Source organism: Hypanus sabinus, chromosome 16, assembly GCF_030144855.1.
Source record: "Hypanus sabinus isolate sHypSab1 chromosome 16, sHypSab1.hap1, whole genome shotgun sequence".
NCBI classification, from domain to species: Eukaryota; Metazoa; Chordata; class Chondrichthyes; order Myliobatiformes; family Dasyatidae; genus Hypanus; species Hypanus sabinus.
In genome coordinates, this window is record NC_082721.1 from 62626729 (window position 1) to 62640961 (window position 14233).

General features: G+C 44.3%; 1 protein-coding gene across 7 annotated transcripts in view; it reads left to right on the top strand.

Annotated features, from left to right (window-relative positions):
* The window catches only part of kank2 (KN motif and ankyrin repeat domains 2), a 223291-nt gene that overhangs the window by 84557 nt on the left and 124501 nt on the right, over nt 1-14233 (top strand). For 6 of the 7 annotated variants that reach the window (XM_059991928.1, XM_059991927.1, XM_059991930.1 and 3 more), the window contains one exon: nt 6322-6413. The exons of the other annotated variant lie outside the window; for it this stretch is intronic. In XM_059991928.1, the coding sequence (XP_059847911.1) occupies nt 6377-6413 (37 nt within the window). In that variant the 5' untranslated portion in view covers nt 6322-6376. The remainder of the gene's footprint in view (nt 1-6321; nt 6414-14233) is intronic. 7 annotated transcript variants of the gene reach the window in all.

Below are 14233 nucleotides of genomic sequence, written 5' to 3' on the forward strand. Positions count from 1 at the left end.
TGAGAAGCTGGGAGGTGATAGGTGGAAGGGGCAAAAGACCATAGAAGAAGGAATCTGATAAGAGAGGAGAGTGGATGTTGGGGGGGGAGGGAAGGAGGAGGGGAACCAGGTGAGCAGGGGATGAAAAGAGAAAGGATGAGGTGCTAACCAGAATGGGGAATGGAAAAGGAACTTTACACTGCACAAAGACAAAGTTCAAAGTAAATTTAATATGAGAGTACGTGTACTGTGTCTTACCACATACTATTTTGAAATAGCATATACAGGAAAGTAAAGACATTTATTTATAAAGAGTCAAATTTATCAAATCAACCTAAGACTGACAACCAATGTGCAACAGAAAGCAAACAGTGCAAATAAAAATAAATAAATAAATAAATAAATAATGCTGAGAACATGAGTACATGGAAGCTTTGAAAGTGAGTCTGGAGGTTGCAGAATCAGTTCAGAGTGGTGGTGAGTGAAGCTATCCACACCTGTCCAGGAGCCTGATGTTTGTAGGGTAATAATTGTTCCTGAACCAGCTGGTGTGGGATCTTGTCCATTCATTCCTCCCCACTGATCTCCCTCCTGGCACTTACCCTAGCAAGCAGAACAAGTGCTACACCTGCCCCTGCTCCTCCTCCTTCGCTACCATTCAGGACCCCAAACAGTCCTTCCAGGTGAGGCAACACTTCACCCGTGAGTTTGTTGGGGTCATCTATTGCATCCGGTGCTCCCGATGTGACCTGTATATCAGTGAGATCCAATGTACATTGGGAGGCCTCTTCGCCAAGCACTTTGTCTGCCAGAAAATGTGGGATATCCCCGTGGCCACCTACTTTAATTCCACTTCCCTTTCCCATTTTCACATGTCTGTCCATGGCCTCTTCCACTGTCGTTATGAGGCCACACTCGGGTTGGAGGAGCAACACGTTATATTCCATCAGGGTAGCCTCCAACCAGATGGCATGAACAACGATTTCTCAAACTTTCTGTAATGCTTGTCCAATAATAGTAACAAGAAGAGGACATGGACCTGAGCTGCCGAGCGTTTTTGTTGATGGATGCTGCTTTCTTATGTCAGCACTCCACGTAAATGTTCTCAGTGACGGGGAGGGCTTTGTCCATGATGCACTGGGCTGTATCCACCACTTTCTGCAGATTTTTCCATTCCTGAGCATTGGTGTTTCCATGCCAGACTGTGATGCAACCAGTCAGGATACCCTCCACCATGCATCTATAGATGTTGGTCATTTTCCCTCTCTGACTGCTGAAGCTCATTCCTTGCACCTCTCACTAACATTTTTCCCTTTCACTGTCACCCCTCCTCATCCCCTTCCTCCACTTCAGGCCCCTCCTCCAACCTCCACTTTTCTCCCTTCCACTTCTACCACCTGCTTCTCTTCTCCCCCAGGCCATCCTCTCCTGTCACCTCTGCCTCATTAGCCTTGGTTAAGACCCCAGCAATATTTTCCCTTACTATTATTTGTGCAAAGGAGCAAAGTAATTCAGATTTATTTACCGATTTTCACTGTTTCAATGTGCATGTGGTAAATGAACTGAACCTGAATCAATTCCCCAAACTTAACTAGCATAGATACTTAAATTTTCTTATAACTACCACTACAATATAATCTTCTTCTATAAAAGGGGTGGCATTACGATTTACAGCACCAGTGGTTGAGGTTTAGTTCCCAGAGTTTGTATGTCCTGCCCCTGACGTGGGAAACGGTCACTGACTGACCAGTCCATCCATACCTCTTACCATCTTGTGCATCTTTATCAAATCATCTTACATCCGCCTTCTCTCCAAAGAGAAAAGTCCTAACTCGCTCAACCTTTCCTCAAAAGACCCAGGCAGCATCCTTGTAAATCTTTCCTGTATCCTCTCTAAAACTGCTCTAAAAGGCAATAGTAATGGTTATTTGCAAGTGTTGCCATGATTCAGCCACTGACATAGTGTGCAAACAGCTTCTCTATTCATGATCCCACATAAGAATAAAATGCTTTTTTTCAAGTAACTATGAAACTGCCAGATTGTAAATCTTTATCATTGGTTAACAAACTTCAGGAAGGCAGTCTGCCCCTTACTTCGTCTATAGACCCGAAATCCATCAAGGTGTGTGCCCCTTAATTACCCCCTGGAATGGCACAGTTCAGGGATAATTCAAAATGCTCAATAAGCATTAGTGATGCCCACCTCTCATGACCTTGTTCCCCCAAGGTATCTGAAAGAATTAACTGACAGGGAAGGAGCCAAGAATTCAGACACAGGGGACTGCAGATGCTGGAATCTGGAGCAACAAAAATTCAGCTGGAGGTACTCCAGAGGGTAAAGCAGCTTCTGTGGAAGGAAAATATTTGTTGATGTTTTAGGTCAAAACTGCATCAGGGCCTGGTGTTTTTACCTGAAATATTGACAATTCCTTTCCTCCCACAGATGCTGCTTGTCCCATTGAGTTCTTCCAGTCCATTTTTTGTTGAGCCAAGAATTCAACTGGCTTCCTAATAAAGCATTGATCCAGTAATCTAGCCACATGTAAAATCCTGAAGCTGTATAAATGTACCCTCTGCTGGAGACAACTGGAACTACAGCTAGTAGAAACATAGAAAATAGGTGCAGGAGTAGGCCATTTGGCCCTTTGAGCCTGTACCGCCATTCAGTATGATCATGGCTGATCATCCAACTCAGAACCCTGTACCTGCTTTCTCTCCATACCCCCTGATCCCTTTAGCCACAAGGGCCAAATCTAACTTCCTCTTAAATATAGCCAATGAACCAAATATAGCCAATGAACCATCCTCAACTGTTTCCTGTGGCAGAGAATTCCACAGATTCTCCACTCGCTGTGTGAAGAAGCTTTTCCTCATCTCGGTCCTAAAAGGCTTCCCCTTTATCCTTAAACTGTGACCCCTCGTTCTGGACTTCCCCAACATCGGAAACAATCTTCCTGCATCTAGCCTGTCCAATCCCTTTAGAATTTTATATGTTTCAATAAGATCCCCCCCTCAATCTTCTAAATTCCAGTGAGTATAAGCCTAGTTGATCCAGTCTTTCTTCATATGAAAGTCCTGCCATCCCAGGAATCAATCTGGTGAACCTTCTTTGTATTCCCTCTATGGCAAGAATGTCTTTCCTCAGATTAGGGGACCAAAACTGCACACAATATTCTAGGTGCGGTCTCACCAAGGCCTTGTACAACTGCAGTAGAACCTCCCTGCTCCTGTACTCAAATCCTTTTGCTATGAATGCCAACATACCATTTGCCTTTTTCACCGCCTGCTGTACCTGCATGCCCACCTTCAATGACTGGTGTACAATGACACCCAGGTCTCATTGCATCTCCCCTTTTCCTAATCGGCCAGCGTTCAGATAATAATCTGTTTTCCTGTTCTTGCAACCAAAGTGGATAACTTCACATTTATCCACATTAAATTGCATCTGCCATGAATTTGTCCACTCACCTAACCTATCCAAATCACCCTGCATCCTCTTAGCATCCTCCTCACAGCTAACACCACCGCCCAGCTTCGTGTCATCCACAAACTTGGAGATGCTGCGTTTAATTCCCTCGTCTAAATCATTAATATATATTGTAAACAACTGGGGTCCCAGCACTGAGCCTTGCCATACCCCACTAGTCACTGCCTGCCATTCTGAAAAGCTCCCGTTTACTCCCACTCTTTGCTTCCTGTCGGCCAACCAATTCTCTATCCACATCAATACCATACCCCCAATACGATGTGCTTTAAGTTTACACACTAATCTCCTGTGTGGGACCTTGTCAAAAGCCTTTTGAAAATCTAAATATACCACATCCACTGGCTCTCCCCTATCCACTCTACTAGTTACATCTTCAAAAAATTCTATAAGATTCGTCAGACATGATTTTCCTTTCACAAATCCATGCTGACTTTGTCCAATGATTTCAGCTCTTTCCAAATGTGCTGTTATCACATCTTTGATAACCGACTCTAGCATTTTCCCCACCACCGATGTCAGACTAACCAGTCTATAATTCCCTGGTTTTTCTCTCCCTCCTTTTTTAAAAAGTGAGGTTACATTAGCCACCCTCCAATCCTCAGGAACTAATCCAGAATCTAAGGAGTTTTGAAAAATTGTCACTAATGCATCCACTATTTCTTGGGCTACTTCCTTAAGCACTCTGGGATGCAGACCATCTGGTTCTGGGAATTTATCTGCCTTTAATCCCTTCAATTCACCTAACACCACTTCCCTACTAACATGTATTTCCCTCAGTTCCTCCATCTCACTAGACCCTCGGTCCCTTACTATTTCCGGAGGATTATTTATGTCTTCCTTAGCGAAGACAGAACCAAAGTAGTTATTCAATTGGTCTGCCATGTCCTTGTTCCCTATGATCAATTCACCTGTTTCTGACTGTAAGGGACCTACATTTGTCTTGACCAATCTTTTTCTTTTCACATATCTTGATCACTGTGAGACAACAGCGATCGCAGCAAATTGATCAACATTTTATTATTGTCATAGTACCAAGGTACAGTGAAAAACTTTGTTTTTCATGCCATCCATAGAGATAATTTCATTACATCAGTAATGATATAGTACAACTGAACGCAACAGAATGCAAAGAACTCATGATTAAGGATCTTGGCCCAAAACATCAACTCTATTATTCTGCATTGATGTTGCCTGACCTGCTGAGCTCCTCCAGCATTGTGTGTGTGTTACTCTGGATTTCCAGCATCTGCAAAATCTCTTGTGTGTATAAGAATTTGAGGGACAATATGTGGAACTAGCTGCCAGATAAAGTTGATGAAGCAGGAACATTAGATACGTTTAAGAAGTAGGTGAGTAGGTACATGGATGACAGGATTTTGGAAGGATATGGGCCAAGTGCTGGGAAATGGAATTAGATTGAATATAGACCTTAGTCAGCATGGACACATACGGGCAAAAAGGCCCTTTGCCTATGCTGCACAACTCTCTGTCACTAAGGCAGCAAGCAGAATTCACAAACCATAGCTTCAAAGTTAAAATAAATTTATTATCAAACTACATTATATGTCACCCTGACATTCATTTTCCTGCAGACATTTACAGTAGAGCAGAGAAATATAGTAGATGATGTTGGGGCCTCTTGGTCAGGATTGACCAATGGATGTTGCGAACTGTCTTTTCTAGATATGCACGCCAGGGCAGTACAATATGGAAAGCAAGCTATTGCCCATGTAGCAAGCTCCCCTTCTCCACACATCTAATGAATCCAAAGGAATGGCAGAGACTGATACAGTTTGGCACCAGCAGCGTTACAGGAGTTGTCAGTTTGCATTGATAGCCAGCTTTTGCCCCTTCTCTTGTCGAACTGGGCTGTATCCTCCATTTACTGTAGACTTTTCTGTTCTGGCCATTGGTGTTTCCATAATAGTTATGAGGCAATCAGTCAGGATACTGTCCGCAGTGCATCCATCAAAGTTTATCAAAGTTTTAGATAACGCTGAATCTCTACAATCTTCCAAGGAAGTAGAGACACTGTCATGTAATGGCTGTTACATGCTTCTCCCAGACAGATCCTCTGGTATCATAACACCAAGGAATTTAAAGTTACTGACCCTCTCTACCTCTGATCTCCTAATGAGGACTGGCTCATAGACATCCAGCTTCTTTCTCCTGTAGTCAATATTCAGCTTTTACTGACTTTCAGTGAGAAGTTATTGTTATGATACCATTCAATCAGGTTTCCAATCTCCCTCTGATATGCTGATTTGTCACCTTTGATTCAGCCGGTGACAGTGGTGTCACCAACAAACTTAAATATGGCATTGGAGCTGTGCTTAGCCACACAGTCATAAGTGTAAAGCAGGTAGTGCAGGGGCTAAGCACACAGCCTTGTGGTGTACCTGTGCTGATGGAGATTATGGAGGAGATGTTGTTGCCAATCTCTATTGACTGGGGTCTGCAAGTGAGGAAATTGAGGATCCAATTGCACAGGAAAGTATCAAGACCCAAGTCTTGGAGCTTAGTGATTAGTTTTGATGGGATGGTAGTATTGACAAAGCAAAATCTAGCAACTTAAATAGTTGTGATTATGCATGCTGAGAAAGGAAGATTAAAACTATACTTGTGTGAATCCTTGCAGCATCTGGCAACCCTGTAATATCCATGCACACTACACTTTGTGTCCTCTTTATGCATGACTTTTTTTAATATTTCTTTATGTAACTTACAGTGGTATTTTAATGTACTGCACTGTATTCTTCAGCAAAACAACAAATTTTATGACATGTCAGTGATGGTAAAGCTGATTCAAACGCTCCTGTCACTGTACCTCTCTCATTTGCTGCACTTGTCCACAGAATCGCCGTGTGATTTGCTGAGCGTGGAGGGACTGACAGAAGACTGGAAGTGAAAATGGCAGAAGTACTTCAGATGAAAACTAACTTCCCTGGTACGTCTAATCTCACCAGTGACCCTCTGCAAAGCTCCGTAAACAAGCAGAGTTCAGCCTAAGGGTGACACTTCGCCAGCTCAGTATAACTTCTTGAACTATTGGCCTTGATGTTATATAGAATCACACAGAATGGAAACAGACCCTTCGGCCCAATTCATCAATGTTGACCAAGATGTCTTGTCTATGCTAATCTCATTTCCTGCATTTGGCCTCTCTGTGTACCATGTTAAGAACTTTGATAGATCCTACTTCTACCACTTGCAGCTTATTCCATATACCCAGCCCCCTCTGTGTGGAAAAATATTACCTCTCAGGTCTCCTTTAAATCTTTCCCACTCAACTTAAACTTATGACCTGTACTATATGACTGCTATACCCTTGGAAAAGCAAACAGTCAAAGTCGAAAGTCTAAAGTAATTTTATTATCAAAGTACATACAGGAGGTACTGTCCTATATACCAACTTAGCAGATGTTGATTTTCTTTCTAAAGACTGCTCTCACTCGCCAGGTCCTGCCTTATACTATCGAAGTCAGCCCTGCCCCAGTTTAACCCGAGGCCCAATCTTACCCTTCTTCACAACCACCTTAAAGTTTACCGAGCTGTGTTCACTATTCACACCGGGGTTCTCCTCAGATACTTTCACTGCCTGCCCATGCTTTTCCCCAAAACAAGGTCAAGTACAGCTCCCTCTCTAGCAGGACATTCTACATACTGCTTTGAAAACCCTTCCTTGATGCATATAACAAATTCCACCCCAACTGTGGATAGTGTAGAAGGTGGGATAGTGACGGTAAGCAAGGCTGGGCTGAGAAATAGCAGATGGAGTTCAACCAGGATAAGTATTAACTGATTCACTTTGGAATGTCAGAATCAGATTTAATATCTCGGCATAGTCATGCAATTTGTTGTTTTGCGGCAGCAGTACATTGCAATACATAATAATAAAAACTATAAATTACATTGAGAAGTGAATATTTAAAAATATTACACTAAATAAATAGTGCAAAAGGAGAGGAAAAAATACTAAAGCAGTGTTTAGAGGTTCATTGTCCATTCAGAAATCTGATGGCAGAGGGAAAGAAGCTGTTCCTGAAGCATTAAGGGCTCCTGTACCTGCTCCTAGATGGTAGCAGTGAGAAGAGGGCATGCCCTGCCTTAATGATGGATGCTTCCTTTTTGAGGCATCGCCTTTTAAGGTACCTTTGGTGCTGGGGAGGCTGGTGCCCATGATGGGGTCGGCAGAGTTTACAACTTCATTCAGCTTTTTTCCATCCTGTGCAGAGGCGCTTCCATACCAGACAGTGATGCAGCCAATTAGAATGCCCTCCATGGTACATCTGTAGAAATTTGCTAGAGTCATTGATGATGTACCAAATCCTAACGAAATGCAGCTCTGTCATGCGTTTGTCATAATTGCATCAATATATTGAGCCCAGGATAGATCTTCAGAGACGTTGACACTCGGGAACTTGAATCTGCTCACCTTTACCTTTTCAACATCTGATCCTAGTGTACAGGAAGACCAGTATGTACTTGAGAGCAAGTTTGCTGTTGCAACACCATTTAACCAGCTGATCTACCTCGCTCCTGTACACTTCCTCATTACCATCTGAAATTCTACCAACAATATTTATGTTGTTGGCAAATTTATAGATGGCATTTGAGGTGTGCCTAGCCATATATTCATGGGCATAAAGAGAGTAGACCAATGGACTAAGCGTGCATCCTGAGGTGCACCAGTGTTGATTATAGTGAGGAAGAGATATTATTTCTGATCCAGACTAACTGTCATCTTCCATTGAGGAAATCAAGGAACCAGTGCAGAGAGAGGTACAGAGGCCCAGCTTTTGGATCTTGTTGATGAGGACTGAGGGTATGATTATGTTGAACGCTAAGATGTCATCAATAAATAGCAGCCTCGTGTAGGTTTTACTATTGTCCAGGTGATCTAAGGCCGAGTGTACATAAGGAGTAGGCCATCTGGCTTGTCAAGCCTGCTCCACTATTCAATAAGATCATGGTTGATCTGGCTGTGAACTCATCTTCACTAACCTGCCTTTTCCCCATAACCCTTAATTCCCCTACTATGCGAAAATCTATCCAACCTTGTCTTAAATATATTTACTGATGTAGCTTCCACTGCTTTATTGGGCAGAGAATTCTACAGATTCACTACTCTCTGGGAAAAGCAGTTTCTCCTCATCTCTATTATAAATCTACTCCCCTGAATCTTGAGGCTATGTCCCCTAGTTCTAGTCTCACCTACCAGTGGAAACAACTTTCCTGCCTCTATCTTATCTATTCCTTTCATAATTTTATATATTTCTATAAGATCTCCTCTCATTCTTCCAAATTCCAGTGAGTACAATTCCTGACGACTCAATCCCTCCTCATATTCTAACCCCCTCATCTCTGAAATCCACTTGGTGAACCTCCTCTGCACTGCCTCCAAAGCCAGTGTATCCTTCCTCAAGTACGGAGACCAGAACTGCACCCAGTACTTCAAGACAGCCTCACCAGTACCCTGTATAGTTGCAGCATGACCTCCCTGCTCTTAACTTCAATCTCTCTAGCAATGAAGGCCAACGTTCCATTTGTCTTCTTGATAGCCCGCTGCACCTGCAAACCAACCTTTTGTGATTCATGCACAATCACTCCCAAGTCCCTCTGCACAGCACAGCAGTATGCTGCAAATTTTTTACCAATTAAATTGTCATCTTTAAGTGAAGAGTGAAGAGCTAGGGAGATTGCATCTGCTGTAGACTTATTGGCAATAAGCAAATTGCAGCAGGTCCAGGTCTTCACTTAGGCAGAAGTTGATTTTATTCATGACCAACGTCTCAAGGTATTTTCATCACAGTAGATATGAGTGACACTGGGTGATAGTTGCTGAGGCAGTTCACCCTGCTCCTCTTGGGCACTGGTATGGTTGTCACCATTTTCAAGCAGGTGGGAACCTCTGGCTGCAACAGTGAGAGTTTGAAGATGTCCTTGAACACTCCTGCCAGTTGGTTGGCACAGGATTTCAGAGCCCCACCAGACACCCTGCAAGGGTTTACCCTCATGAAAGATGTTCTGACATCAGCCTCTGGGACAGAGATCACAAGGGACTGACACAGGTGTAGTACTTTTATTCTTCCTTTCAAAGCAGCATAGAAGGTGTTGAGCTCAACTGGGAGTGAAGCATGACAGCCATCATGGTGTTGGGTTTTGCTTTGTCGGAAGTAATGGCCTACAAACCCAGCCAGAGCCAACATGCATCTGATTCCGTCTCTAACTTCAGTCAAAATTGCTTCTTTGCCCTTGAAATAGCCTTCTATAGGTAATACCTGGATTTTTCTGTATGGTTCTGAATACTACAGATCTAGCTGTCAGGAGACTACTGGTTCATCTATGGCATTTGGTTTGGGTATGTGTGGTATGTTCTCAAAGGCACGCAGGTTTTGATGAAGCTATATTCATTCGGACTCAAAGATAAATCCCTAAATATTGTCCAGTCCACTGACTCAAAGCAAGCCTGTAGCCACTTGTCGGCCTCCCTTCACCATACCGCCTTGGTCCACCACTGGGGCTGCAGTCTTCAGTCTCTGCCTACATACCAGAAGTAGAAGTACAGCCAGCTGATCAGACTTTCCAAAGTGTGGGCGTGAGATGCCTCAGTAAGCACCCTTGATGGCGATATTGTAGGGTTTCGCAAATAAAATGAAGTAAGGCATTTTATATTTAATGAAACCTGTAACACATTTTATGGAACCCCAAAACCTAAGCACCAAAGTGCACTCAAAATCTTTACGTAATAATGTCATCATGTCAGAGCGGCCTCTTAAAGCGAAACCCCGACTCAGTGTTGGTGGTTGTGAACTATTTCCCCTAATTCCCCCCCCCCTCCCAGAATTCACTAAAACTAGCACTGTGAGCCTGAGTCTGTCTGGAACTCAAACAAGCTACTCGGCTCGGCTCGGCTCGGGTCCTGTGTTCCATGGGTGGAGGGACAGCAGGTGCCTCTGGCTCGTCCACAGGTGTGTTGGCATTCTCGTGGTCATGGTGTGATGGCAGGGGCATGGTAGCAGAGATTTCAAATCTCAGTCGGCCTGTTTAAGGCGATCTACCGGAAGACATTCAGGTTTGCCCTTTCTATCTATAATAAGTCTTTTCTCCCTTTTCCAAAATGTGGAACGGGTCATCGTAAGGGGGCTTAAGGGAATGTTGGTGTGCAGTATGGCAGACAAAATCAAGCAAGGTGGAATGTAGGTCAACAGGAACCCAAGAATTCTCTGGGCCATGATGGGAGGAAGGAATAGGTACAAAGGAATTGAATGTACTGAGGAGGGTGGAACACTGTTGAGAGGCCGACCAGGTGATCATGGTGTCAGGAATGAAATCACCTAGCACTCATAACAGCTGCTCGTCTACCGACTCTGCCACAGGCGACTGCAGGTCCATGGAGCAAGAGACACGGGAGATGATCATGCCAACACTCATCTGTCATGGAAACCCTCAGAGCAGCATTTAAGAGGTGGTGAAACTGCTCACAAAGTCCACTGGACTGTGTATGATATGCTGTGGTGTGATGTAACCTAACACTGAGTTCCTGGGCCATTGCAGCCCTGAGGTCTGATATGAACTCGGGAGCACAGTCAGGGGGAATATCATTTGGGGTGCCAAACTGAACAACCCAGGTGCCGATGAATGTCCGAGCCACATCAATGGCCATCGTTGATGTTAGGGGGACGACCTCTGGCCACCTGGTGGTACAGTCCACCGTGGTAAGGAGGTGTGTGAAAATACAGAAGGAGGGAAGAGGACCAACAAGGTCCACATTGACACGGTCAAACCATCACTCAGTAACCTGAAAGTGTGCCAATGGAGCCTGAACGTGACAGTTAATTTTTGCCCACTGACATTCCACACAGGTTACATTCCAATTCTGCACATCCTTTCCGAGGCTGTGCCAAACAAACTTTAGTGTAACCAGTTTCTGTGAGGCCTTCCAGCCCGTACATGAAAGGCCACATATGGAGTCAAAAACAGCCCGTCTCCAGTTGTGGGCACTGTGGGGCGAGGGCAACCAGTTTGGATATCTCACAGGAGAGATACCACAGCTTCCCCAATTAATCCTTCCTTCCTTCTTGTTTTACGGCAGTTGGCACCCAGCTTAATGGTGCATCACCGCCACCTTCTGCTCCGGGGTGTGGATCAGACAATAGACTTACATTCTAAGTCCTTCACCTATTCACACACACATACCCTAATCTGCACTATATCCTTCCTTCTTTGGCCATCCTAGTACCCTCTTCCTACTTATCCATCATATCCTATAAAAAAAACCCTGAATCCCTTAAGAAAGCTAAAAGTACCCTGACCTGTGCTCTCTCACCAATGCCCAGTAACCCTCTTAATGTGAATTCCTGCAGCCCAACTTCCCTTAGATTAATTCTGATCATCTCTCTCTGTATCCCATACTTTCTGCAACTCAGAATTACATGTTCTACTGACTTCTCTTCCTAACATTCCTCACACAATCCTGTCTGGTCTTTCCCTATCATTTTCAAAAATTAAAGTCAGCCAACCACAGGGGGAGTGGGTCTGCCAGTAGGGTCACATCAGAAACAGCTTGCCTGGTACCATCAAATGCCCTGGTCATGTCCACTGACCAGTCAAGCTTGTGATTAGAGATTTTGTCTTTAAGCGCACTCTACAGGGGAAGCATAACAACAACGGCTCGGGGAATGAAGTAGTGATAGAAATTCACCATGCCTAAAAACTCCTGTAGCTTTTTGGTGGTGCAGAGTGGTGGGAAATCCACAATAGTGGCTACTTTTGATGGTAGGGGTTTCACACCTTCTACGGAGATACGATGACCGAGAAAGCCTATGGGTGGCAACCGAAACTAACATTTAGCAGGGTTTATAATCAACCCATGTCAGCTTAAACTCTCAAAAACTGTGTGGAGGTTGGATACGTGTTCAGATTTGGATGCACTGGTGACAAATATGTCATCCAGGTAAACAAAAAGAAAATCTGAGTCTTTTAACGCCGAGTCCATCTGCCATTGGAAAGTCTTTGCTGCATTTTTCAGCCTAAACGGCATACACAAAAAGTCAAAGTGGCCAAACAGGGTTATCACAGCCATTTTGCAAATGTCCTTCGGGCACACAGGTGGACCCTAACAAGATCAACTTTGGAAAAAGTTTACTTTCTGACTGTACGAGCTGAAAAGTCTTAGATGCATGGGACTGGGTAATAATTGGGGATGGCTTCATTAAGGTGTAGGTAACCATCACATGCAAGACAGCTGCTATCGAACTTAGGACCATATGGAAGGTGAAGCTCAGGAGCAATTCAACTGGCATACAGTGCTAAGTCTTTCCATGTTCGCAAACTCAACCTTCATGGTTGCCAGCATTTCTGGGTTATGTGGGCATGAACAGGCAGGCCAGTTGTGGGAATGTGAAGCTCGACCCCATGTTTTGTGACTGTAGTGGAGAATGTGGGCTTGGTGAGGTCTGGGAATTCGCCCAGCAATCAAGTAAACTGTCATGCATGGTCCATGTGCTTGACAGAGTCGCTGTGGGGAACTTACTGGAGGAGCAGGGTAACGACCCAAAGTCCTTGATACCTACAAGCCAGTAAGCAGTTCTTAAGTTGGGCACACAGGAAATCTGCACCGAGCAGAGGTCTAGCCACTTTAGCCAGGACGAAGTCCCATGTGCAATGTCGCCCACTGAAGCAGAGCATCACCCGTCTTGTCCCGTAAGTCTGGATCCTGGTGCCGTTGGTGTCTTCCAGCAATGTTTTGTCGCTCTTTGCCTTCTCATCAATAGGCACTGCTGGTAGCACACTTACTTGAGCACCTGTGTCCCACAGCAAGCGTTGCCCTGAAAGGGTGTCCATAATGAAGAGTAGATGACCCTGGCAGCTGGGACCCGCGGTGTTCACAGACTTCTGATGTCCCAATGCACTGGCACTGTCGAAGCTGCAAGGTATTTGGCACTTCTTAGTGTTTGTACCAAAGTGAGCGTGGAAAAGACCTGGTGGTGTCGGTTTTGCAGCCACAGGTGGGGGCCTTGCTGATCGGGCTTATTGAGGTAGGGAAAGGAGGAGGAATGATGCTTAGCTGAGTGTAGACTATCAGCCACTTTAGCAAGCTCCCTATAATCCTTCACAGGTACATTAGCGAGGGCTGTGTGAGCTTGATCAGGCATTTCCTGTATCAAGTTCCTTAAAAGTGAAATGAGGATGGTGATTTCCCAGAGGAGACAGCATGTGGTCCATTAGCTCCGGCAGCTTACCATTGTGAGACTGGGGTAAGGAGACAACTATTTGGCGCACTCTGACTCCGATAGACCAAAGGTCTGTAAAAGGTGAGTTTTCAGCAATCGGTATTTATCGTGTTTAGGCAGGTGTTCAAGAAGACTCACCACTTTCATGGCTGTGGAATTGCTGAGCGATGCTACCATATAGTAGAATTTGGTGATGCCAGCAGAGATTTCTCACAGAGCGAATTGAGACTTGGCTTATACAAACCAAGCGACTGCATTTTGCTTCCAAATCTCTGTCAGTTCCAAAGTGACTGCATTGGCCAACATATTCAATAACTCTGGAACCATCTTAGAGCATCGGGATCCCGGATGTAGGGTTTTGCAAATAAAACAAAGTGAGGCACTTTCTGTTTAATTAAACCCGTAACACATTTTATTGAACTCCATAACTTATACACCAAAGCACGCTCAAAATCTTTATGTAATAATGTCATCACGTCAGGCCAGCCTCTTAAAGCAAAACCCCTATTCAATGTAGGTGGTTGTGAATTAT